The sequence below is a fragment of the Nymphalis io genome, chromosome 4 (genome assembly GCF_905147045.1).
Source record: "Nymphalis io chromosome 4, ilAglIoxx1.1, whole genome shotgun sequence".
Classification (NCBI taxonomy): Eukaryota; Metazoa; Arthropoda; class Insecta; order Lepidoptera; family Nymphalidae; genus Nymphalis; species Nymphalis io.
Window position 1 is genome coordinate 6,198,716 of NC_065891.1, and position 27,766 is coordinate 6,226,481.

General features: G+C 31.0%; 2 protein-coding genes across 3 annotated transcripts; one reads left to right on the plus strand and one right to left on the minus strand.

The window, feature by feature from the left end:
* Positions 1-296: 296 nt before the first annotated feature.
* LOC126781787 (gamma-tubulin complex component 2-like) lies at positions 297-26,682 on the minus strand. Of its 2 annotated transcripts, XM_050506818.1 has the most exons (16): positions 26,560-26,682; positions 26,314-26,481; positions 26,088-26,232; positions 25,703-25,889; positions 25,047-25,342; positions 24,569-24,697; positions 23,833-24,006; positions 23,491-23,668; positions 23,097-23,385; positions 22,629-22,744; positions 22,079-22,250; positions 21,034-21,202; positions 5,062-5,205; positions 4,247-4,324; positions 2,447-2,610; positions 297-450 (listed from the first exon to the last, which is right to left on the minus strand). In XM_050506818.1, the coding sequence occupies exons 1-16, from the start codon at positions 26,628-26,630 to the stop codon at positions 366-368; spliced, it is 2,565 nt and encodes an 854-aa protein (XP_050362775.1). In that variant the 5' UTR covers positions 26,631-26,682; the 3' UTR covers positions 297-365. The 2 variants fall into 2 exon arrangements, with proteins under 2 accessions (XP_050362775.1, XP_050362776.1); XM_050506819.1 differs by lacking the exon at positions 4,247-4,324.
* LOC126781786 (transient receptor potential cation channel protein painless) lies at positions 6,337-19,612 on the plus strand. Its single transcript, XM_050506817.1, has 2 exons — positions 6,337-6,555; positions 16,555-19,612. The coding sequence occupies exon 2, from the start codon at positions 16,575-16,577 to the stop codon at positions 19,431-19,433; it is 2,859 nt and encodes a 952-aa protein (XP_050362774.1). The 5' UTR covers positions 6,337-6,555; positions 16,555-16,574; the 3' UTR covers positions 19,434-19,612.
* Positions 26,683-27,766: the final 1,084 nt, after the last annotated feature.

Sequence of the window (27,766 nt, forward strand, 5' to 3'; positions counted from 1 at the left end):
ATATCGTGTATTTAATCGTAAGTGAGATTAACAATTCTAATACTGGTAACTTATAAAGCAAGCCGTTCATTTTAATAGCTTAAAATTGTAGTCACTGCTTAATTTTTTTATTTTGTTAATAATTAACAAATTTATTATTTTATTATGTGGATCCACACTGGTAGATATTTATAAAAGGAACGTTCGAATTACGTTTATAATCATATGTTAAAATAATATAACGAAACTAATTTTGTTATATGCAATGGCTAAAATTTCTTCTACCATAAATTTTTATTGGTGTTTCTTGTCGTAAATGTCGTGGTAAAAAATCGTTAAAATCGTATATAGAAGAGTTAGACCGCGGTGACACGCGGAGCTGACCGCTAGGACTTTTTGTCTGCCTCCAGTAACTTGTCATCAGAGCAGAACTTCTCTAATTGTTTCACGTAGTATGTATTGAAGTTTAATCTGAAACATATTTTTCATTATAGAAATTGTTTTAAAATACATTTAAAGTTGGAATAAAGGTTGGGAAATATCTGCAAAATGGTAAAACTAATGATGAATTTTGTTTGTCTTATTTTTATGCATTCATATTTATAAAATAATTTATAACCAGTTCCAAATTTTCCATATAGATAATACAGATGCCGTCTGTGGATCGATCCACGGCGTTAGATAGAAATAAGGATGATTTTATTCCCGCAGTGGAAACATTTATCCGGCTCCCTTGGGGGTGGAACCGGGTTATGTGGGAATTTTACCCACAAAAAACATTGCGATGGCCGTCCTCGACGCGGATCGTTTTAATATAACGCATTCCCTCCCGTGCTGTGAGCCGCTCGTGGGTAATTTTATATAATAATTAATAATTTTATATAATAATAAATTTTATATAATAAGACGGCAGCGCGAGGCCACCCCGGCTGCCGTCCTCCTCAGGGCCGTTTGAAATAGGATACGCGAGGCCCCCACCTCACGCATCCACGGCCCACGGTTACGCCCTAACTTTTAAGCCCCGGGCGTCGAGACTGTAAATTAATGAATCTAATTTAAGGAAGTTTATTTTACAAACATTTTGCTATGCATGAATCAGAGTTTTCGCAAATAACCAGTACCTAGCAACTAATCGGCAGTGGCTCAGCTTTATTGAATACGTTCCAAACCTTTCCCTCGCGTGGAGAGGATGGGTTTACCGGGACCTTTAGATTGCTTAAATTGTAAAATACCATTATATTACAGCCTGTGAATGTCTCACTGCTGGGCTAAAGGCCTCCTCTCCTCTTTTTGAGGAGAAGGTTTGGAGCTTATTCCACCACGCTGCTCCAATGCGGGTTGGTGGAATACACATGTGGCAGAATTTCAGTGAAATTAGACACATGCAGGTTTCCTCACGATGTTTTCCTTCACCGTAAAGCACGAGATGAATTATAATCACAAATTAAGCACATGAAAATTCAGTGGTGCTTGCCCGGGTTTGAACCCACGATCATCGGTTAAGATTCACGCGTTCTTACCACTGGGCCATCTCGGCTCTACAAAAAAGCCCAGATGGCCCTGTGTGTGATGAATTATATTACACTTCATTGGCACCTATTGCTTTCATTTAAGTTTCCACTTTACTTTTCTGACGTTTCGAGTATATATATATATATTACTAAAGTAATTACTTATTATCTTAGACACACAATTCAATATATATATATTTGAGTATTTTTTCATATTTCATATTCAATATTCAATTTTTTTTTAATTTCACGTATGTTTTTCAATAAATAATAATACTATCCACGTGTTCTAAATTACTTTGGTACAAACTTTGGTTAAGTTTTTTTTTTTTTTATAGAATAGGAAGGTGGACGAGCATATGGGCCACCTGATGGAGAGTGGTCACCAAACGCCCTTAGACATTGGCATTGTAAGAAATGTCAACTATCGCTTATAGCCAATGCGCCACCAACCTTGGGAACTAAGATTTTATGTCCCTTGTGCTTGTAATTACACTGGCTCACTCACCTTTCAAACCGGAACACAACAATATCAAGTATTGCTGTTTTGCGGTAGAATATCTGATGAGTGGGTGGTACCCACCCAGACGAGCTTGCACAAAGCCCTACCACCAGTAAACCAGTTTGTACTAGACGGTATTTTATTTGACAGATCATAGTATATCACGATCAATCAATGGTCCTCCTGGCTGGCCTAGGCCAGTCTGGGTACGGGCCTCGGGGTTGCCCCCCCTACCCGGGATGGTCCTCCCCGACGGTTCATCCGTCGTGTCGATTCATTTAGGCCCATAGGGCCAGGGTCGTTGTGACCCAGCGGCTATCCTTCTAGAATATATATATTTTAAGTAACGTTAACTAACGACGACAGATGGCGCTGTACGTAGAAGCAAACAAAAACAATAAACGAGAACTATATTAATAATATTTTGGTACCGTAACATATTTTCGAAACATACCTTGCGGATATATTCAGTAGTTTATTGGTGTTGTTGTCGCGAGCCATCCTTTCGATGTAGGCGAGCACAGAAAGCAATGCAGCGGTGAATCTCAACCCGTAGCGAGATACTGAACGAGAAAAAGAATCCGCTGAGCCGCCAGTGGTAGTACCGCAGTTCGCACCCTGGAGTTGCAACATATATTATTCAAATGATTGGTAATTATATTAAAAAGGATTTTTCTGTTACAATCAAATACAATATAACAATTTAATCGCTAATAATAAACTTTACTTTTAACGTAACGATCGTTGATAAATTAATTATATGATATTATGACAATTTTAGGGCCCCCGCTTAATTAATAAGGACGCTTAAAAGTATATTATTAAAAAATATTACAAAAACAAACGTGACAAAATTATATTGTGCTTTTACATTCAAACATATGAGGTGGGATGATTTTTATGGTTAATAACATTATACATATGGATATAATTACGACACATTACCTTACAATTTAGACATAAGAAAAGCTTTCTTTAAAATTCAAAGATTTTGTATAATTATTTCAAATTCGAATTAATTAAATAAATATCATATAGTCATCTATCACATTACTGAACGTTTAAATACTTTGTTTATTTTATAAATATGATGAAATAAATAAAGTATCATGTTCGTATATAACTGTTTTCAGAAATACTATTAATGGGAAGTATTTTATGTGTTACTAAATATACGTATGTTATCCTTATTTACCAATTCGTTATATGTATATGTATATGTTTAGCGAAACTAGTAAATAAAACAAATTAACGTTATTTTATATGATGTCATTTGTTATTCACACGAAAATTATCATTAATTAATTTGGCATCACTTTATAATAAATGTATTAATATTAGAATAAAATTATTAATTTATTTTTTATTTCTCTGTTTTTTTTATTTATATTTAATGTATTAGCAGCAAAACCTGTACATATTTTACAAAGGATTTCGTAATTAAGCTATAAGGACAATCAGGTAAAACTCGTCATATATAAACACATGTTAAAAACATTTGTCCCATTAACAATTCCTTGAATTAATAATTGTGGTTTATATATAACATTTTCGTTGTTAAATACGAAAATTAATATTAAATTAAACATAAAACATTTCGAAATTATTCAAAAATAAAATTACAGCGCTTATTGTCAAGAGCTAAGAAGCAAAGTCAGATAAAATAAAATTCACTCACCGTAAAAGTCTAAAACAGAAAAGTCATGAAAAATAAAGTAAAATTCGTCATGATTTCGATATAACACAAATACTACATGGAAGCATTATATACAATAATATTATTTGAATGTTGTCATTACTGAGTGATTATAACTTATACGTGAACATGGCCTCTTGCTAAGGGTTTAATATTACGTATTTACTCTCTATCTATCTATGTATCTAAGGAAAGATTAAGATTGGTTTATAAAAAAAACCGAGCCTCTTAATATTTTTATTCAATCGAGAACATAGAAAGTTAGAATAAAATAAAGGGGATTTGTACGGAAAGTGTCAAATTTCGTGTATTGGAAACGATAGTTTCACGACGATTCCTTCGTACAATAAAAAAAAACCATTAAAGATGTCAAATAAATGTGTTATTCGGTTTAAATAACATGTACATGTAAAGGTACAATAATTTTGTTAAAATATACACAAACGACACTAATTTATCTATTTGACATAGGCTCATGTTCACTATCATTATGTTATATACAACCGTGATCTAAGTACATGATAAATGCGCATGTGATGACTAATATTTGTGGTATACCTCGCCATAGTCAATATTGTCATACGTTGATCCAAGCATACTGTTAAGCTCTGCGTCCACGAAGTACTTGTGCATCTCCTTTTGCCAATTAACGTGTTTTGTTTGCGTTAAACAATACATAATAAAATTAATTACTAAATCATATAAATCATACATAAGCAAGAGATAAAATTATAAATAAAATATTACTAAGTACTTAAATATAGATTTTTTAGTATTTTGTATATATGCTTTTATATAAAAGCTTGGTTTAACTCTTTTAAATAAGTGAACGGTTATATTTCACGCTATTTTTCACGCTAAGGTTAACTTACTAAGACTCTTCGTGGATAAAGCCAATAGTGCTAATTTTGTTGTACGCAATATTTCAAGTGTACTAAAGACATTGCTATCTTTTTCTCATGTGTGGGGTTAACAAAGGATAGCAAGTGATTTATCCCTTGTAAATGACAATCACGCAGCTATAAACATATAGTTCAGAGATTTTTTAAGACAAAATCAGCATTATTTATACATGTCTAACAAATATTTAAATTATTTTTATACGCAATAATATACCTCTATTTTGTGCATTTATATTAGGTTTATCGCATTGCAATACAACGTATACGATAAATCAAGTATGTCTATCTATGCGCTTATTAAATAAATTTTCGCGGCAATACTACTTCTTATTGAAAATTCTATTTGAATTAAAAAATATATATATTAACAATTTACATAGAACTTGATTAGTTAGTTTATTTAAATATATATATATATATATATATATATATAAAGCCGGATTATCACGAGCAAAACTGAATATTTCGTACCTGGATGAAAGTGCAAAACTGCACGCACACAAGACAAAGCGTTGTCACAGCTTTCAGCAGCTGCGGACTTGTCAGCATACAGTCACCGAGACATGACTCGAGGAAGTCGTTATGCCGCTCCAAAACCTCATCTACATTGTTTACCTGTAACATCAAAATCGATAAATCTAAATAATAATATTTAATCCCAATGTAATGTACAGTCTACATGCTTACCCTAAAACATTGGCCTTATAAACTTTTCTTGAACCTAATTTGTTATTAATTTTTAAATTAATATCTCTATTTAATTTACAATATATATACAAACAAATTTTAAAGCCGGTTTTATTGAACAAAAAAATATTTTATTAATTTCACATTGGTCCTGCCAAATTAATTTTGTGATTGCGGATATGAGATTTATTATTTTAAAATATAAACGAAAATAAATGTTTATTTTCGTCAATCAAAAATCATTAAAAATGCTTTGAACCTTTTTTTGGTAATGATATTGCTACAAAACAGCAAAGAATATATATATTTAATAAACGCTGTAATTCCCCTCATTGCAAATATTTGCATGATTGCAGACTTGATGGACGGAAAAAGATTGATGATGGACTTAGCCCAGTAGTGGTAGATTTACTATTAATGAAAATACTTGATATGAAATCAATCTTGAATTGAATATCAATCCATAAATAATGTTTACAAACAAATAAAACCATTTTGAAATTTTGTATTAACATTTATAAATCTTTAAAGAATGGTAGGTAGAAAGGTAATCTTTGTAGATAACTAATGGTCTTTTGTTCGGCGTACGACTGACTTAGATTTGTTTGAGCTTTTATCGTTTCACCGCTCAGTTTTAAGTATATATTTAAAAAATAAAACATTGTCCAACCCCAAAGCAATCTTTCTATAACAATCGGTATTATCTACATTAAAAACTATGAGTAATGTAACCTTGTGACGTACAATCAGATGAAAAGAAACGCCTACATCGGTCTACAAGGCGCTCCGCCCACTGCAAAAACTTAAGGCGACGGAAAGGTTAAAAAAACTTCCATTGAGAAATACAAATAATTAAATTATCAGAGCTTGAATTACAAAAAGACTTTTGTCAGAAAGAGGAATAAAAAATTAAGTACGTCTGTTCATAGAGCCCGACTTAAACAACAGTGCACTAGTGACATACTCCTTTTTAAACTTGACAATTGAATAAAAATATTCTATAACGCGGCGTGGTCAATAGTTAGGTGATTCAATCGGCTTCGAATGCAGTACGATATGGTAGAGCAATATGAGCGGTAATTGAGTTTGCCAGTAGCGCAGGATCAGCAAGTCTCGCCTCCCACTCGCCTGCGCGCGCGCACCGCCTCATTCTGACATCGAGCTCGAGTTGCACGGTTGCGCAGAAGCTATGTAAACCAACAGCAGACAAAGCCAGTGAATAAGTGCTTGTGACGGTGAAAATAATTCAGTGATATCAATAATACTTTTCTAATTCAGGTTGGTTTAACATTCTTTACCTACTTCGCTTCGTTAAACATCCATAAGGGATGTTTGTTATTTATGTTGTGATTCAAGTTATTCACAATTGTTATCGTGGACATGTTTGTTTTTTAAATCGAAGTCGGTATTTATAACTATTTCATAACACGATAGTTTACATCGAAAATGTTGTACTACTTATTAAATAAATAAATTTATAATTGCCTAGGTACATGTATAACAATAGAAACACGTCCAAATACACGACCAAAAACAACAAAAATATCTTCGTTATAAAATTAGATAGCATTTGAAAATAATATATAGTCTTAATGATTACTATTTAATAAATTACGAAATTATTTTATATTTGCACATTGTATGGACCCTAAATATACGCGTTAGCACATTGTTTGCGTTGCGTGAATATGTTCGGAAATTAACTTCAATAATTTAAATCGTAAAAGTTTCACGATTTCGCAAGAAATATACGGTTTAAGACAAAGTTTACTAAATTGGGCAATATAACAAACATATGTGGGTGTAAACATTGAACTGGGATATTAACATACGATGACTGAAGCCCTCGAACAAGGTCGACGAGACGAGAGTGACGTCATCATATTTATGATGATGCAGGACATACGGGTCGACGAATAGATCTCGCGGGAAGTGTTATGGTAATTGATAAAGTGGGCTTACTTGTGCACACGAGTGCTATATTAAACGTTCAACGACATATCCGGCGTCAGTTAAACAAAAAAAAAAAACAACACAAAGTTGACATTATGGAAGCTCAGTTATTAAACTGGTTAGCCTTAGCCTAGGTACACTAGACGATTGACTTACAAAGTAGGAATGTAATGCTGTTGGGTTAGGTTCATTTAATACCTGTAGTATTAAATAACTGTACTTGTGGCTTTGTGATAGTGTGAACAAACAATATTTTTTTAAGAGTTAAGAAGAGTTTACTTTTTCCAGAATAATAAAATACATTTTCACTTTTAATCGAATCGATATTTTAGACACGTTTTCATCAAGAAAACCGTATCAATGATAGATTTTGTTTACCAATTAACTATATGTATTCAATATGGTTGGCTTTAAAACAACTAATGATATATGTTTAGAATACAATCTAAATTAGTATTATTATTTGCTACAACAATTTCATTGATACAGGTCTACTTTGATAAGATATTAATAAGATTATAGAAGCACTATTTGAAAGAGTAGATAAATGGGTTTGCCTTCTCCCTACAAGCTTATTTGTATGTATTTTTTTTTAAATTATGCGCTATATTTGTTTTTTTTTTTTACAATATTCCTTAAATTATTTACGTCGTCACAAAATTGCGAAATATATTTGTTATTCTTATAATTTTCTTGACAATAACGACATAGGCTTGAATCTATTATTATCTTAAATGTCTTATTGGACAGGTTACAATACGGAGGTATTTTAATTAACTTGGTGAAAATAAATCACTTATGTGACCTTAGGCATAAAGGTACAGCAATAGCGTTTCTGACAGGAGCGATTGCTTTTGAAAGTCATCAATCGATTCGAACGATCATATTCGGACATGGATTTATGAAATAGGTCACTTGTTTCCCACGGCTTTCTTACGTGATCATCAAACCATGTTTGTGCAGTTTAATTTGTAAATTATGTGTGTAACGCGATTAAGTATTCAGTGTGACGAATGAATGGTTTTACTTTGTAGAGATTGATTTACAAACGCAATTTTAGCTTCCGTGTTTTTATATTGTATTAGAAACAATATGAAACATTCGTATTTGTATGAATTTTAATCGATCCACGGTATACACACTTAGTGATATGAAAGTAGTACGATTTTCAGCCCTTGAGCTTTTATCTACCCACTACCACAAATAAACAAGTTTAAAGCTTAGTTAAAAAACAAATAGTTATTATTTGAATACTATTGCTAGTTCTATACACCATTTTATTGCTAATTGTTTCAAAAAATGTTTTTAAAACCTATTTTACAACTCCAATTTTTTTTAATATAAGACATTTGAATTTGTAAACTTAAAAATTTAATATTTCAATATATAATAAATTATTTTACTAAGTTTTGTAAATAAACATTGTTAGGTATTTTATTGTTATTAATAAGTGTGCGTGACCACAGAATACCTGTCGCATTAATAACATTGATGGAACGATGACAACATTTCGCCCACATCGGCCACCAGGCCAAATAGGGAACAGAGAATAACGCATAATACGCTCTCAATTCGCAGCATGAATACAATATTAACTTCCGTAGCAGAAACCAATAAACTGTTACCTTTACGACCGAATTTGTCGACAGAGCTGTTATCACCTCACAGGTCGACAATTCAAATAGAAGGTCAAAATATTCCAAATGCCACCGTTGTATTTGGTTGTGTCAATTTTGAACGTATTATCTTTCAAACAAAGTTTCAAAAATGTAAGTTTTATAAAAAACAATTTCAAACAAATATGAGCAATTAAGACTTCCATTCTGGTTAGAGTAAAAAGAAAAAAAATACTCATTATTACTGGTCCGGAAAGCGATATTTCGAGCAAGTACAGAAACAATATAAAACTAAAACATACGAAGCGAGCAAATTCGTCGGGGACCCGTCGTGCGTAACGACAGATGGAAAGTGTTTAGTGGCGCTGGTATAAACGAACCAGTGATCTCTGTAAAAAAACTGTTAATCAGAAAACGGGTGAATCCGCGTCTGCGCCGGTCCAGCGACTCGAAATAGAAACTCAAAGCAGCACCGTTTCACCCGCACTTCAGGATATCGTAAATGATCCGTCATTTACACGAATTTTTATGAGTTATTTGGCACTTTAATGCGGGCATTCGATCGATACAAATTTACTGTATCTGTAATTAGTTGCATTGAATCAAAAAGGTACCATTCACATTTACGTGTAACACGAAGTAAATCGTTTGCTAAAATATTGAAATTTCCTAGCAAACTTGATAAAACTTTCTTATAATGATATGGTTATAAAGTTATCACTTTTTGGGCAATATTAAAAGAAAAAAAACATTAGTTTTATTACAGTCTTATTATATTAGTCGGGTAATAAGTATAGCGGAACATATTACAACGTACTTAAGCCAAATTCCCTACGAAAGTGTTAAAAATTCGATTATATTTTTAGGGCCGATGAAATTAAGTACAATGTTGACCAAAAAGGTCTCACTCACTCGTCGGAACGCGGGTCTAAATTGAAATATCGTGTGCGGAACGGAAGGCTTTTACTGTTTAGTTGGTCAAGTGCCGGATGTGTGGCAACCATAACTAATTCTCTAGAGATTTTTAACTATATATATATATATATATATATAGTTATATTATATATATAGTTAAAAATCTCTAGAGAATTAGTTATAGTATATGTATATATATATGGTAGAGTATGCAAAAATCGCTACTTGACTTACATATATACATTTAACTTCGATTGCAAACAATAGTATTTATAATACTCGTAATCTTATTGGAGTAAATACACCGAAGCCCGCATGCTGTTCGGTTTAAACAGGTTAGCGGTGGTATAATACTGATGTATCTACTCAGTATCTAAGTATCCGAATCTACTACTTAACTCTCACTTTAGTGACTTAACATCTTAGCAATTCATTTGAGACCTGTCAAAGTTGACTTTAGATATCCGATCCAATATAGTAAGTACGCTTGTCAAAGTATACTTATTCGGACTTCTAGTAAGAAGAACTAATAGTACCAGTAGTATACTGAGCCAATCACTACAAAGTTAAATAATAATATCTATCTTTTTTAATAGTTCTCAGGTTTAAAACTGTAATTCATTATACATTCTAGTTACACTAGCATTTTTCATAAATTACTTGTAGGTACATATTACGTTATGATTATATTCAATAGGTCTCTGTACAGAGAGAGAGAGAGACAGATACTAAGATCAATAACATTGGTAAATAGGTAGATCTGGTTCAGTGTCAGCGATTAATTCCTATAAGTTCATACTCAATGTACTATACAAAATTATTTCAATTACAAACGGCGTTACGATATAATTAATGGTAGTCGGATGGTAGTTAGTGGTAGTAGGATAGCAACATAGAATACACCACAGTTATAACGATATTTCACCTAAATTACCTTAAAACCGGTACGATTTCCATTAATTATAAACCTGTTCTGTTTTTATGATTATTTTTATTTACGATATAAAGATAATTTATTTTTATAATTATGCAATCAGCTTAAAATAATTCTAAGTAACGTAATATATATGGAATCTGTTAACTATACAGCAATAACAAGATGTCATCATAACTTAGTGGTAGGGTTACGTACAAGCCCGTCTAGGTAGGTGCCACCCACTAAGGGCATATTCTATCACCAAGCAGCAACACATAGTATAGTTGTATTATGGTTTGAATGGTGAATGTGCAAGTAATTACAAGCAGAAGGGTTATAACATCTTAATTCCCAAGGCTTGTGGCGCATTGGCATTTCAACTGGTAAATATAATATATTTGCTACTGTCAATTATTTACAATATATAGTACTGTTGTGTGCAGTTTGTATTAGGAATTGTAATGATTTTGATTTGGTGTATGTAAAATAGGTAAAAATAAATATTTTTCATACAGTTTATAAATTCATCATAAAACATACAATATAGAGCAGAATATTGATACGTAATGTACATATTTCTTTAAGTCAGATTATGTATTCACGTTGTTAAGATAAAATTAGATCACGTTTTTAAATCGAATGTGGTGACTGTGACTTGTAATTATTTTTAATATTCGACTTTCTCTATCTCATTCATAAAAACTAAACAAATAACTAAAAGCGAAATATAACTTATATATTATAATACGCACGTTTTTAAAGTAAAAGTTAAAAAATAGAAAGCATTAAATAATTTCACATTACATAATTACAATTTTCGGTATATTTTTATAGAAATAAAAGAGCGTAGTAATTATCATATGCGGGTCGCTAAAGAAGCGTGTAGACAAAACAAGCTAAAACTTAATAATATGTAACAGCAACGGAAGTCGGTAATGATAATTGTCCGGTCGTTCCACAGACATACATTATAGTAGTAATGTTCTCCCAACCGAATATTGGCCGTGGCGGCCAATCTCAAAGACCAGCGCAGAAGATCCATAAGTCTCACTCTCACAATTCAACACGATGGTAATCCGACATGACTGGACAGAGATCAGGAGCAGGACAAACGGCTTTACGCGCTTTTCGAATGTATAACTTTAAAGCTCTGAAGTCCGAGTTCTGAAGTCTGAAGTTAATGAGAATTCTATTATCTATTTAATTTTATTCAATTTAAATTGTATGAGATTTCAATCCAGGACAGGATATAGGATCTGCAAATTTATAAGCACGCCAATAGCGCTAAATGGCAATTATAGTCATACATAAGCTTCAAGTTTCCTATATAAATGATTAGGAGTATCCCACACAATATATTTCATGAATATATATCATAAAACTTTTTAATTAATTACGAATAAATTACTATCAACGATTAAAAATAACGTAATAACATTTCAGAATACATAAAGTGCAAAAGATATGATTGCTAATATGCCAACTTAAACTCAAGTATACGATATATTAGTCGTCATTATTTGAAAACGAAAAACGCTCACACATTGAAAATAAACAACAGTTGGAAACAAAATAGATAACCACCGCTAATATAGGAATCCGTAATGCTCCCATGAATCAAATATGTTTATGTTTTAAATAAACAAGCCGCAAACAAAGGCGATAGGATTTGCTGACAGATAAACGGTAGAACGGTAAGATTTTTTTGTGATATAAGATTTTACTAAGAAATCTAAGAATACAAAATCGCTAAAAACACTTCGTAGGACCAAATAATAGTTATTATCAATGATCAATCACAGATGCATTTTTTATTAGAGATCCAAAATAAGGTATAATTATATAATTTAAAATTAATATATAAAATATTTGTAATTTTAAGCGTTTATTATTTATAAAACCAAAATAAACTGTTACAAAATCACTTACATATTATAAAGTAAATTGCTAGCACTTAAATTGAGCATTGATGATATCAGTAATTTGTTCAATAGTTCATACATTAGTAATTTATGGGATGAATTAATATTTATGTATGTACCATATTTTATCCACGATCGGCATGACTTTTAAAGAGAGAGAGATAAGACATCAATACACAGCTTCCTTGGAGTTGAGACCTTGACATGAATAAATATAGATTCATATGAAAATAAGCCCTTTGTCTGTGGAGCCTGAATATGTATTGTGTAATATTGCCATGAGCTTTTGGTCTTCGAAAATACTTTAATATTATTAAGAAGATACTGTATAAAATTAAGTAAAAAAAATTAAAACCAAACCTTTAGATATATACTAAACTGTGTTTTTTTTTTAAGAAAGCTTTACTATCGAACTTAACTCTGTTTTTAAAGAAAAATGTAAATAAGTATAAGGTTAGACGCCGTAAGACACGCCTTTGAACAGCATGTAATAGCCATTATTATTTTTGGTCAAAATGTCAAGAGCCGCTGAAGGTAATTGTACTTATGTTGTAATTTAAAATTATAGTGAACTATGAAACATTTTAGTCAATTCTTTGCACTCTACATATGCATGTAGCTCTCCTGCTCTTTGATTTTTATTAGGAAGTCATAATTGTATGTGATCCGATTTTGTATGACAACATTTTGTAGTCTGCCTGTGTGTGTACTGGGTATGTAATTGTGTGTTTGTAGTTGTTTCTTGTGTATAAGTGTGCATCACCATGTGTTTGTATGTATACGTATGTATATATCTTCATAAGCTTTTCTTTCATGTCGCATATTTTGAATAGAAATACTAATTTTGATATCAAACCATTCTAGTACAATTGTAGCAGCTTTAGCAGTTGATTTTAAATAATTAGTTAATTTATTATTATTAATGGCTTCAAATTTGAAATAGAGAATATGGTCAGACTAAATCCTACCTTACTATTTTTTTTATTCAGACGATTTTTTATGTTATAAATTGATGATGATTTAGGTAATTAACGTATTATCATTAAAAAAAGTTTACGATCAGGACCCACGCTATGTGATAAAAATATATATATTTAAACGCAATTTATACATCGTGATAAAATAATAATAATAATTAATAATATGAACAAAATTATTATAGTAACAGAAAAACAACAACACATTGTAATCCATCGCAAGATTTTAGTAACGAATTGAATAAAATTAAGAATAATTTTAAATATAAAGATTTCCTACGTTTAAAAATTGTTAATGTTACTAAATTCTGTTCGACAGTGTCGGACAATGGATCATCGGAAATCTGAAAGCGGACACAAGTACATTGTTGTTCTCGTAAACATGTGTAGTATCTCATGCTTCACCGTTCCAATGACCGATCAGCAAATTACGTAAATAAATCGACCCTTTGAATAATTAAGACAAAGTTCAGGTTTTGATAGGTTTTTCATCTTAGTAGAGCTATATAGATATTTATTTAAATATGTAATGCAATTTGCTAAGAGCTCTTCCATATAATAAACTAAAACTAAACAGTTTTTGATTAATATCTATTTATTTACAATACAAAACTATTCCACTTAACTACTTATAACCACTTTAATTTTAAATCCAAAATTCCGATAATAACATCGCGATATTCAATACGGCATTTTTTCGCGAATCCATAACGAATACCTTAGTTTATTAAACATTGACAAATGATATGGCTTTGATTCAAAGTCCAATTTGTTTATATGTACGTTTTTACACCTCTTGTGGTTAGAACAGGCAGTGGTTTCAGAAGCAATATTCATTAAATCCTTTGTCTATTATTTATAAGATTACATCATAGTATAAATTAAATTGAATTATTTCAGTTTCAGATCAACACGGATTAATTTATTATTAAAGATTTAATTTCTATGGAATCCGATACCAGTTCTAGCTTATGCTATGTTAAACGTTATTTCCTACGCTTTAAACGATACTTATGCATATATGCATCCGCGGGTCGTGAATTCTCTTCGGTCAGCGATGTAAGGAAGGCGTCTACTAAATTATTTATTTTGTATAATTTATATGGTCATTGTAATATGCTCCTATGTAGACAATTAATATTAATATTCTAACCGACACTTACAAAAGTGGTTTACTATTGACTTTAATTATTATTCAGAAATAAAGAAATCTGTTATTCTTTACAGAAACTAAAATAATACCTTAGGCTTAATTTCGTGTTAAAATATTTTACATAATTATGTCATAGTAACAGAATTCAAGGCGAGGTTTAGTCATGGTGTATTAACGAAAGAGCATAAGACAAATATTTCACTTGCTAAACCCAGACTTAGCAAATAGAACTGCCGCTTACTAAAACACTATCACGCGATACAACTTTAAGCTTAAATTATTTGGATATTGTCGTATCATTTCATAATAACGTATTGCAAACATTTTCATATTAATTTAAAGTTTTTTAGCATAATGCTACACTTAAGCTAACAACTTTAATTTATTTGAAAATGGTAGTAAATATGTAAGTGTTATGTTATGGGTAGACCATTCTAAACGCGCTGTTCAAATAAGAGATAGTTGTTAAAACAAGGGATGAAGTCTCTGGTTTTTCACCCTTAGTGGTAGAATTTGTTACATAAATTTATTTGGGTTATAATCAACCCGGTTCGAATCGGTCACTAAAATATACAAAAAAAACATAATTCATAAAGTTATTATTAACAAGTTTGATATAACGGAAAATAATTTATAAAATACATTTATTTTTTATTAAATTAGGCCGACGTGGTTTATGTTATTCAAAACAATATTCAAATTGTATAATATGGATTTAAAAAAAAACCATTAAACATGAGGTTCATTTTTGTCTTGAAAATAAAACAGTATATTTTCAAATTTAAGTCACAAGTACCATAATGGTGAGTGCAAATGGGAGCAATTACTTGATACTAGTAAGCGAACGGCGCGTGCTATACGAGAATAGCATTAATTTTATGGCATTGGGAGAAATTCTGAATAATTGCACCTTCATTATTCTCGTCGGCCCATATTATAGGAGCTCATTAAAGAACATGATGAAATTGACCTTATTCATCTTTTTTAGTTCGTTAACGGCTCACTAAGCAGGCTTTCATTTTTGTTTTAAGTTCTACATTGCTATTTTTTTATATAAAGTACACACAACAAGCCGAGATGGCCTAGTGGTAAGAACGCGTGAATCTTAACCGATGATCGTGGGTTCAAACCCGGGCAAGCACCACTGAATTTTCATGTGCTTAATTTGTGTTTATAATTCATCTCGTGCTTAACGGTGAAGGAAAACATCGTGAGGAAACCTGCATGTGTCTAATTTCATTGCAATTCTGCCACATGTGTATTCTACCAACCCGCATTGGAGCAGCGTGGTGGAATAAGCTCCAAACCTTCTCCTCAAAAGGGAGAGGAGGCCTTAGCCCAGCAGTGGGACATTAACAGGCTGTTACTGTACTGTACACACAACAAGCAAACCAATATTGGAATATAAATAATTTGAAGACATTGTTTAGAAGGAATTCCTGAATATTTTTCTATTTAGTTATCTCTTTCTTTAGTGAGTAAACTTTGGGTTTAAACCGGTATCGTGTTATTTCAAAGATTAACACGTAGCTAACGGCTCATTTACACCGATCATTTTACATTCACACGAATGTTTAAGCTGCCATTTAACATTTTTAATGAAATTGACAAGTACAGTATACGAATAATGCTAGTAGCTTCGGGAACCATATAAACACTATTTACGAAGAGTAAATAAACATGATTGTGACCAATTGTTAATTGAATCTAATTGTTCAATTGCAGTAATTAGTGGTTTCAATTTAATAATAACAGTACCTAAATGTTTTCCTTTATAAGAAAATTGGTTGACCTGAATAAGGGACAATTTTTTTTCACATTACAGATGCCAGTGTGTTATAAGACATGACACAGGACAGCTACGAGATGAACGCCAACCGCCTAACACGAGGTAGTTCCCTATTTGGAAGTGATCCTCAAGTGCAACTCAGGACAGCGCTGCGAAATAATGACTTCGCAACATTTAAGAAGCTCGTTAGCTATGGAGCAGTAGATCTTGAACATGTTTATCAATATCCTGATTACAAAAACTGCCTTGAATTGGCCATCTCAGAACCTGATAGAGTTGAATTTGTGAAACTGCTATTACAACATGAAGTTCAAGTTAACAAAATAAATGAGACACACGGAGCTGCTCCAATACATTTTGCAGTGGAAAATGGTAATGTTGAAGCATTGGTAGCCCTTTTAGAAGATGATAGAATAGATGTAAACATCAAATCTAAGGGAAATACTGCATTGCTTATGGCGATTAAAAAAATACAAGATCTAGATGACGACCGTGAACGTGAGTTAGATTTGTACGAAGAAATGGTTGAAAAGTTACTTAAAGCTGGTTGTAATGCTAATGCTCCGGATTTAAGAGGCGTTACACCTGTTTATTCTGCCGCAAAACAAGGCCTTGAAAGAGTTGTTACATATATATTGGATTATTCTAAGGATACAATTGATTTGGATTCATATAAAGACATTAGAGGCAGAACGGCCAGGTATTATTTGCATGAAGCTTTTCCTCATCTTCTACCGAAATTCGATTCCATGTCCGAAAGTGAAGACGTTATCGACGTGGATAAATTATTCTATTATTTAAGCAGACATGAAGAAGATAGCTTCATAAGAGATTATTCAAAACTTGTTAAAAGGAATGAACATCGACCAATGTTAGCTGCTAATAACGGTTCGAATACAATGTTACAATTAGCAGTCGATAAAGGCTTTGAAAAAGTTGTTTTATTATTACTTAATTCTGGAGCAGATCCAAATGCTACATGCGCAAGCAATACTAATCGACCTGTAGCTTTAGCTTGTCGCAATGGATATTCTAAAATACTCAAAATGTTTGTCGATAATGAATCTACTTTGTTTGATACTGTTAATAGCGAGTCTCTTGTACAAATAACAGTAAAAGGTATGCGATCTGCTTTAAACAGCCCAAAAGTGGATTTTAATGCTTGTCTACATTTATTATTAACGCATCCTAAAATCAACATAAATATTAATCACCAAGATGTAAAAGATAATACAGCTTTACACTATGCTGCAAGGAATGGGGACAGCGATACTGTGTTAGAGTTACTTAGAAAGGGAGCTTGTGTCGGATTACACAACAAGTTCAATGAGCCACCTTTGGCAGATATAAATGCTAAAACCTTTGAGACATACTTAGACGAATGTATTACGACAAACAGCCAACGACCCAGCGACGATGATTACGAGATTCATATAAAATACAGCTTCCTCGTATATCCGAATAACTCTTTAGAAAACGAATTATGCAAAGTACCTTTAATGGACAACGCGAACAATAACAATAGCACACCGAAAGAATATGACGCGATATTAGCCCCTGAAACAGAAGCACTTTTATACATGACCAGAAATGAGGATTTACGTCCACTTCTTAAACATCCAGTAATTACTAGTTTTCTATATTTAAAATGGCAACGAATAAGCAGTCTTTTTTATGCAAACATAACATTTTACTCACTTTTGTGGTTATGTTTAGTTCTGTACATTATACTAGGTTATCGAGCCGAAAAACAAAACTATAATTCGTTTGAAGCATTAAACATATTGACCCATATCGGAGCTATTATTGGCTTAATTCTTTTGATTATAAGAGAATTATTTCAATTTTTGGTTTCACCTACGAGATATTTACAGAGTATTGAAAATTGGATGGAAATTGCTTTAATTTTCGTAACAGCTTGGATTGTTTGTTATGATTCAGCGCAAGAATCTACAAAGCAACAGTTGTCTGCAGTTGCTATTCTATTATCGTCAGCCGAGCTCGTTTTGCTTATTGGCCAGTTCCCCACATTATCAACGAATATTGTTATGTTACGGACTGTTTCGTGGAATTTCTTCAAGTTTTTGCTTTGGTATTGCATTTTAATTATAGCATTCGCTCTGAGTTTCTACACGTTGTTTCGAAAAGATCAAGAAGACGACGAACACATACCACCAAATCCTAACAAAAATGGCCAAGAAGAAGAAGAAGAGGAGGACTTTTTTGAAGATCCAGGAAGGTCATTGTTCAAAACTATCGTTATGTTGACAGGAGAATTCGACGCTGGATCTATTAAGTTCAGTACATTCCCAGTGACAAGTCACATCATTTTCATTGTATTCGTTTTTATGATACCCATAGTGCTATTTAATTTGCTAAATGGTTTAGCCGTTAGCGATACTCAAGAGATAAGGGCGAACGCTGAGTTGGTCGGGCATGTATCTCGAGTCAGACTTATATCATATTTCGAAAGTGTACTTATTGGTAAAATTTACACAAAGCCTTTAAAATGCTGGTCATGGTTACCGTCGTATTTACAAGATCTGAATATTATTAAACCACAAATGCTTTGTATAAAACCTTTTGCGAGAAGAATAAGCTTATTTCCTTTCTTTTTGCCGAAATATCGTATAATTGTAAAACCTAATCAAGATAATAGAATAGAAATTCCTCACGCAGAACCACTTGGTAAATACGGAGATGATTATGAAGATATCGAAAGCGGCAAATGTTGTTTTGAAAAATGCCAGGCATATAGATTGAACAGGAAAATTGTTAAAAACGCAAAGGTTGTTGTTAATAAGAAAACCTATGTGTCTGAATTCGACGAAATAAAAAACAGACTTTCCCACTATGAAACGAAAATAGTAAGCCTTGAAAATACGTTAAAAAAGATTTTACTGAAGTTAGAATAAAATTGATTTGGGTTACTACTTCATGTATTCCATTTTTTTAATAATTTAAGTTCGCTCTTTACTCGAAGATTATTATTTATGTAAATCTTAGTTATTTTTACTTTTTGCTTCGTTTAAGATGATGCCTATGTTTTTTTATATACATATATATGCATAAATTATGTTTTGTAATAAAGTAACGATTAAAAATAAACCATTTCAAAAATATTCGTTTTATTTTGGTATTTGACATATTAACTGCTATAACATACTTTTTAAAACAACGTGTCTAATTAATTAATTCAGTTAAGGGTGTAGGGCATTTAGCTATAAGAGTAATAGTTTTAATAGTAATTTTTAACCTTGAGGGCATATGGGCCACCTGATGGTAAGTGGTCACCAACGCTCTTAGACATTAGCATTGTAAGAAATGTCAACCATCGCTTACATATCCAATGCGCCACCAACCTTGGGAACTAAGATTTTATGTCCCTTGTGCCTGTAATTACACTGGCTCACTCACCCTTCAAACCGGAACACAACAATATCAAGTATTGCTGTTTTGCGGTAGAATATCTGATGAGTGGGTGGTACCTACCCAGACGAGCTTGCACAAAGCCCTACCACCAGTAAAGTTGAATTCATTATAGTAGTAGTAGAATATTGTGTTCGTAATGTTAGTTTTCATCAATACATACTAATATCATTATATCTAGACATGCTAATAGGCTAAGCCCTATAGGCTAGTAGTGCTACAGGCATTTATAAGTATATTTTATTCTCTCTCTGCCCGCATGTTGTTTATACAATTATCTTGTGTTTATATAATCTTTTACACGTATGTATGTCACTAAACTTCTTCTAAATGGCTTCATCGTATTTCATAATTTTTTTGGACATGGGTTGTTTTAGATTGAACCCGATAGGCTACGATTGGCTAAAACTTTGTTTAGACCAAAAAAAAAAACACCCGATTAAAGTAGAGACGAGCAGATATATATATCTAAAAGTCGAAAATCGGAAAGTGTAAATGGATTCTTTTTAAATAGCTTGAAATAAATATTTACCTTAGTATATTTAATAAGAACGAATATTTTATAACAATAAATTGAACTACCGGTATTAATTTTTTCCCATTATTAAAAACATAGTAAGACACTACAGTGAAAATGAAAAATATATATTTTAATAATAATAATAGTCGCTAACTTAGATAGACATAGTTGCTATTATATCTCAAAAGATATATACAACATAAAAAATTTATACATTACATATGCCTGTTTTAAAACTATAAAATAAAATAATATGAAAGCTTCATATAAATCGGAGTAGTTCTGCGTTTATTGAAATATTAAACACTAATATATATGTACAAAATTATCACTCAATATTTTATTTGGGATTTGATGGTGACGTCATCCTATCGTTGGACCGAAGTCTATCATGTGGGCCAATCTGACTAACCAGCTGGAGGTTATAGTGCATAAGTATGTGAGTAACGTCAGGTACAATCCCTATTCCGAGATAGATATACAATACCAACTTGTTTCATAGTATTTCACAGTATATTACAGTATTCTGGTTCAAGTTCAGTAAATAAACGTAACATCCGACTGACCTTGTCGAGGCTCTGTATGAGCTGGCACCAGGACGGCTCGATGACCTCGACGCACATGTAGTACTGCAGGTGCTGCACGCAGCTCAGCATGCGCTGCCGCAGGGCGAACGCGTCCGCGTACAGCCGCGCCTCCGAGAAGCGCTTCACCACCTTGTTGTACAGCCACACCCTGGACACGCATGGCGCTTTACTCACTCACTCCGATATCAGTCGCTTGCCTTTGGACGGCGCACTGTGATAGTGTTATTGTTTGAAGCGACTAAATACTTGATGATATTAATAGCTGACGACATCCGTGTTAAGATGGGAGTCTATTCTACTTAGTAAACCACATTCCTCGGACCAAATTCGGATTCGTGCTTTGATTTAAAAAAAAATGTATGCATAATAAGAAAGTAGACGAGAAACTTGTCCAAGTGATAAAAAATGTATATATATATGAATGAAAAATATATATGGTTAATTTTTATTGATGGTGTGAACGAGATGTTCTTTCGACCTGTTAAACTGGCTCAGTTATACAAAATATTGCTCTTTGATTGTACAATAACACATAACATGTAAGCTTGTTTGAGTAGTACCACCCACTTACCAGTTATTGTAAAACCTTGACTGTATAAAAATCATAGAAAATGATTTATTTCTTGAGCCAAAAATGATTTAAAATGATACATTATTTTACCAATATTTCTGTAGTAACAACTACAATTGTACGCTTACATGGTGACATATATAGTATTTTCAAATAAATTTGATTTTGGCTATAATAATTATCAATATTAAAGGTCTTTTACAAATATTTTATGAACAGAGGTACTCACATTATATGTGCATTGATAGATGTGGGAAATATTTACGATTACTTTATATTACCTAAATATTTATATTTTACTTTATATAAACTTATCAAAATTGATTCAAATATTTGTCATGAAAAGGGATTGAACCTGGGACCAATAGAACAGCAACAATGTATAGTAACTATTCAAAAAGGCATGGACATAGTAAGATAACATTTGCTCATATTATATCATATATAACTGACCTGCAAAGCAATCTTTCCACATGCTTACAATAGAAGAGGTGTCTGAATATCATCTGATAGCATGCTATGGCCTTATGGTTCAATATCAGTGAAACTGGCCACTTTACTTCCATGCCAAATGAAAATGTTTCAATTCCAGTCAATGGTAGACAGTCCTTATTTTGTTTGTACTCTGGAATATAATAAATTATTAAATTTAACTGTTTTTTTTTAGTTTAATTCATTAACAAAATATACATTTTCAAATATGAAATAAAATTAAAACTGTTTTGTAACCAAAGTCACCCAAATTAAATATCTAATATTTCTTGATAATAAACATAATTGGAATGTCGATTAATAGTCGAATAATATTATGAAGTATGAGAACATACAGTTTATTTAGTGGTAAAAATTCACCCCTAGATTTGAAAAACAGTTTTAATTCTTTAATAATAATTATTGTTGGTGTTTAATCACAACTCAAAACTTCGGTATTATTAAGAATGAAACAAACATTTTTTGAATTCCTTCAATAAAAATAATATTGAATAATTATTAAATGACTAACCTTTCTCCTCTTCCGTTTCAATTGATAATATTTTAAACATTTGGAACTGTAAATCATAAGGAAGTAATTCCACTCTCATGTCTTCATTATAAGGATCATGACTTGCTGCGGACAGCCTGGATTAAATGATTTAAAAAAATTATGTGATGGGTGATAAAAAAAGATAAGTTTATTCAACAAAAGATAAAAAAGAAATTCACTAACAGTACTTACATGATTAAAATCTTTTTTATTTATGAAATATTTCAATAAAATAGACAAATAAAAAATAATAATAATATAAATGTTATGAATGACCGAGACCTTTCATTTGTACATCTTGTACGTACGATTAACTACCTATGATATTAAAACATGAGAATAATTGTGAAGATGAAATAATAACTGTGTAAATATATGTAGCTGTCTTATATATTATAGAAGATTAAGTTAAATTTTAAAAAGAACTGAAATATAAAGTGGAGTTACCTCAAACATAATCCTAAAAGAGACTCCAGTTTTGATGGTATAATATCATCAATTTTCTTCGATAGCTCTTGTTCTGTAGCGTCCAAGAATTGCACAATAAAATCTCCTTGACTCATTAAGAAATAATTCTTAACGGATTTCAATCTACCCATCAAATCATATTCCTTTAATAATAATTCCAATAAAGACTTGCTCGCAAACGCATACGCTTTTTGAATTATGGCACCATAGTTTTGTTCTCTTAGGGAATATTTTATTTCCTCAGTGTTTGATTTTGATATTGATTTTCCTGAAATTTAAATAAGTAGTAAAGATTTTAATTATTTACAATGAAATTTAATATTAATAGATTGGTATAACAAATATTGTAATGAACAAATATGATAAACCATACCACATTGACTAATGACATTCAAGTATTTCCCAGTCCTTAGTATTATGTCAGCAAATTTATCCAGAAATTTTGGAACCCTGTCCCTTTGAACACTGTATCGTTTCTCCCAGTAATCAGCAGAATAGTCAACAGGTAACTCTTCTTTGTTTATCAGCTCATTATCTTCTATCATAAACTCCTAGAAAACAATATATATGCAGGCATTTTTATATAACGGATTAACATATTGGTGTCTTACACACAGGTTATAATGCCTAGATAAAACATATTTTTCTTGAGATTTGATTTATAAAATACTTTGATAAATGTATTTCTATTATTTAAAACATTTAACAATAATACCTGGAAAGGATCCACAATAGTTCCCTTATGTATCCATTGATCTAAGATGCTAAGATAAGGCCGACAGGAGCGCTCGGTAAGAAATAAAGATATTTCTTGTGCACGTGCATCTCCCATCAATGTATTTGTTTTTTCATGAAGCACTGTTAACACCGCCCCCCCTCTTAGTTCACTCTGAAATTTCTTACTATGTACACAGATACTCTTTTTAGTAGTACTTCAGACTTGATATTGCTTAATATCTATTCCTCTATGTTTCTGTTTAGAATTTCTGGTCTGATCAACAGGAATAGCAACAGTGGAAAGTATTCTAATTGATAATTAAAATAATATTTAAAAAGTTACAAACAAAGATATAGACTTTGTCCTAGAAATATTAAAAATAGAGTATATTTTAAATTAATGTTGCTGCAGATCAGTCATAAGTTAACTAATTACATACTACAAATCATGAAATACTTAGATAATAAATTGATACTGCAATTACATACATTAAGATTTTCATTTAATTAAAAAGTAGTTCAAAGTTGCCGTTCAAGAGAGCCGAGATGGCCCAGTGGTAAGAACGCGTGAATCTTAACCGATGATCGTGGGTTCAAACCCGGGCAAGCACCACTGAATTTTCATGTGCTTAATTTGTACTAATTTGGTATTGGTTATAATTACTGGTACAAAGTTTAAATAAATGTACATGCTGTGTAATTTATGTAATTGAATGAGATTGCTCATTGATTACCTTTCCAATGCTAGTAACAATAGCTGCTAAAATCTGCATAGTGTGCATGGTAGGTAACACAAAATACCACAGTTTCTGTAATGTCAAGTTACTCGACATATGTTCTGTCTCCAGTTGGGCTATCATTGTCTGAAATATTAATTTAACAATTTATGTTTTTAAAGTACTCAAAGCTATATGTATAATATTAAAATATAACATATTGTACTGATAACTTTATAATTTTCAAATATATTTTTTAATTTCTATTTAACTGCCATACAAAATTAGGAAGTAATAAATAAATTTGTACACATTACTATATATATATATATATATATATATATATAATTATCAAAACATGCCTCTTAGCTGTATATGAAATTAATATTTTCTATGCATGGACCACACTTTAATGAGATGAATGACTTTACTTTTATATAAGATTTTTAAATAGCATATCTGTTGATTATGATATAAATAAATAAATAAAACTTACATAATAATCCTTTAATAATACTTCAATAGCAGCCACTAAAGCATGTAAAACTTGCCCAGACCACATATTACAGTTTTCTATAAATCTCCGAACTATAGAATAGTTTGATGCCAGTGGCAACATCTGCTGCACTATTTGTTTAAGAGCGTCATCTAAGTCATCTGATATTATGAATGTTCGGGGATCATATGTGTCTTTTGCTGGTTTTGGAACGATTAAATTACCAGAAATTCCAGAGAAGACATATAAAAGCTCATCAATTATTATATTTTCTTGAGATGCGACAGGAATACCGGCTACAATAACAATCAACAATTAATTATCATATACTTTTACACTATTCTTTTCTACGAGGTTTGCATTAAATTCATAGTTGTTTGTAAAAGATTGTTATAAATAATATGACCATTGTTACTAGTTGTTTTGTAAATCAGTGCAATGAATGTTATATTGATACATTTATAAAAAATATGACATTATAGAAATAAATTATGTTAATATTATAATACAATAATTTATACCACAATAAAATTTTATTGAAGTTAAAGTGTAGGAACCTTTTATAATTATTTTTTATAACCTATATATCTTAGAATTTGATTTCTTTCATAGAATAAATTATTGTTAATAGTTATAGTAAATGAAATTGTACTCACATAAAGATAACATTATTGGTAGTGATTCCTTGGGAAAATCCCAAGACATAGCAGGATGATCTTTTTGCCAATTTGGCAAGTCAAGGCTATTGTACCAATTGGGACGCAACTTAGACTCTTTTTCTTCAAATGACTTCATGACTAATTTCTTACTTTCATCTACAGCTTTAAGCAGTTTATCCTTTATCTATAACATATATTGTATATGAGTCAAAAGAGTAAATTTAAATTTACTTACAAACACTACATATAAATTTACCAATTACAAAAAAAAATTTTTATTGGTTGCTTAGTTATACTATTTATTTAAAAAATAAATTATGTAGCTTGCTTTTAACAAAACTTTGGTTCATTAATACTCACACAATCATTTTTAAAACATTACCTGTGGCACATCTTCTTTGGTGATCTGATGTTTATTATCACCTAAGATAGGTTTAGGAGCTACTTTTGGCTTAGATATTCGAGATTTCTTCTCATCACAAACCAATTTATAAAATAGTAGTACAAGATCCGACAAGTTATCAGTGCTGAGAAAAATATAAAAATTATTAATTCAACATAATTAAGTTTTTTTCTTTCATATATTTCAACGTAATAATAGAACATACTTGCGATTTTTTAAATCTTCATATTTTTTTAAAAATGCTTTTGCGTTACATGCCTTAAGCGCCAATCTTTGTGCGTATTCATTCACTTGTTTCGAAGAAAGATTACTGTTCCCATAATTAGGATCGTTTTGAATATAGTCTAATACTGTATCTGCTTCTAAATTACATCTGGAATTGAATTAATTGAGCGTGATAAACAAGCGTAATTACAGTCAAGTATCTTCGTTTATGCTTTTTAAAAATTACCCCAAAGCGTCAAGAAGCTCCTTTATGGTGCTTTGCATCTTATCTTTAGGTAATATACAATTTTGAAACATTTATTTTTAAAACTGATCACTAATATCTAAAAGCTTCATTTATATTTTTTTTGACAGTTCAGATGGCATTATGGACAGTTATCATAACAAATTCAAAGATTGCAGTTCAATATACGCATTTTAGTACCTTCGTAACAAATTGCTTCGGCTTAAGTTATTTTACTAACTTTGTGACATATTGAGTTTTTAAAATAGATTTAAAATGATGAAATAAAATAAATATGTTATGATAATAATAAAAAAATCATCGATAAATTAGTTTTCATCTTTAACAATAGATGGCGTTAAGAGGCTTAAATAGTAACCTATTCGTTCAACGTTTAAAATTTGAATCGAAATTATTCTCATTATGTTGCACATAAAGAGAATAATTTAACCATTACGTTTTCAGATATCTAGATTCTACAATATATACTTGGAGTTGGTCTTTAGATAATTTAGACAAGGCACGATATTATATCTCAATACAAGATTAAATACGACATAATAAAAATACGTAATGTTAATATTTATTTATTTCCATACAGGATATTAAATTGTTTAAATCATTATATAATTACATTTTGCAAATTTACTTCTGTAAAATTCTAAATCATTCCGAATCAGTAGTAGATCGTTTAAATTCAATTTTATCTTGAAAATGTGATTCAAGAGTGTTCGTAAGAGCCATTGTAAAATGAATAAAATATAGTTTTATATTTACTGATTTTTAGATGATTGAGTCATGACACTATTTTAGTGCTAGTGTATTTCATGTGTGTACGCAATATTATACAAATTTAGTTTTATTAATATAATTTCGAATGTACATCGATTTAAATTAGGTGGATTTGCATACATGTATAATAATGTGCCTACACTTACTTCATAAAACACTAGGTAATTTAGTCAAATTACAGAATAAAAGTAAACATGTAGAGCTCACATAAAGATGAAATGAAAAAAGAAGTCGTTTTTTTAATAAATCATTTTTAATAAATTATTTAATACATATATAATTGTTTCATTATTTTTTTACATTTTATTTCGTTAAGTGACGTTATTAATTGTTAAAAATAATTTGTCATTAACGAATACTGAAAAAAAGGTAAAACCAATTACAAGGAAGTCTGATAGTTTCTTTTACTTTGATAAAA

Coding starts and splice junctions, on each gene's coding strand:
- LOC126781786 (XM_050506817.1), top strand. CDS start 16,575: ATGACACAGGACAGCTACGAGATGAACGCCAACCGCCTAACACGAGGT.
- LOC126781787 (XM_050506818.1), bottom strand. CDS start 26,630: ATGTTTCAAAATTGTATATTACCTAAAGATAAGATGCAAAGCACCATA. Junction 23,669..23,832: donor CTATTGTGGATCCTTTCCAG/GTATTATTGTTA, acceptor ATTGTTTTCTAG/GAGTTTATGATAGAAGATAA. Junction 22,745..23,096: donor CTTTTAGGATTATGTTTGAG/GTAACTCCACTT, acceptor CATTTAATCCAG/GCTGTCCGCAGCAAGTCATG.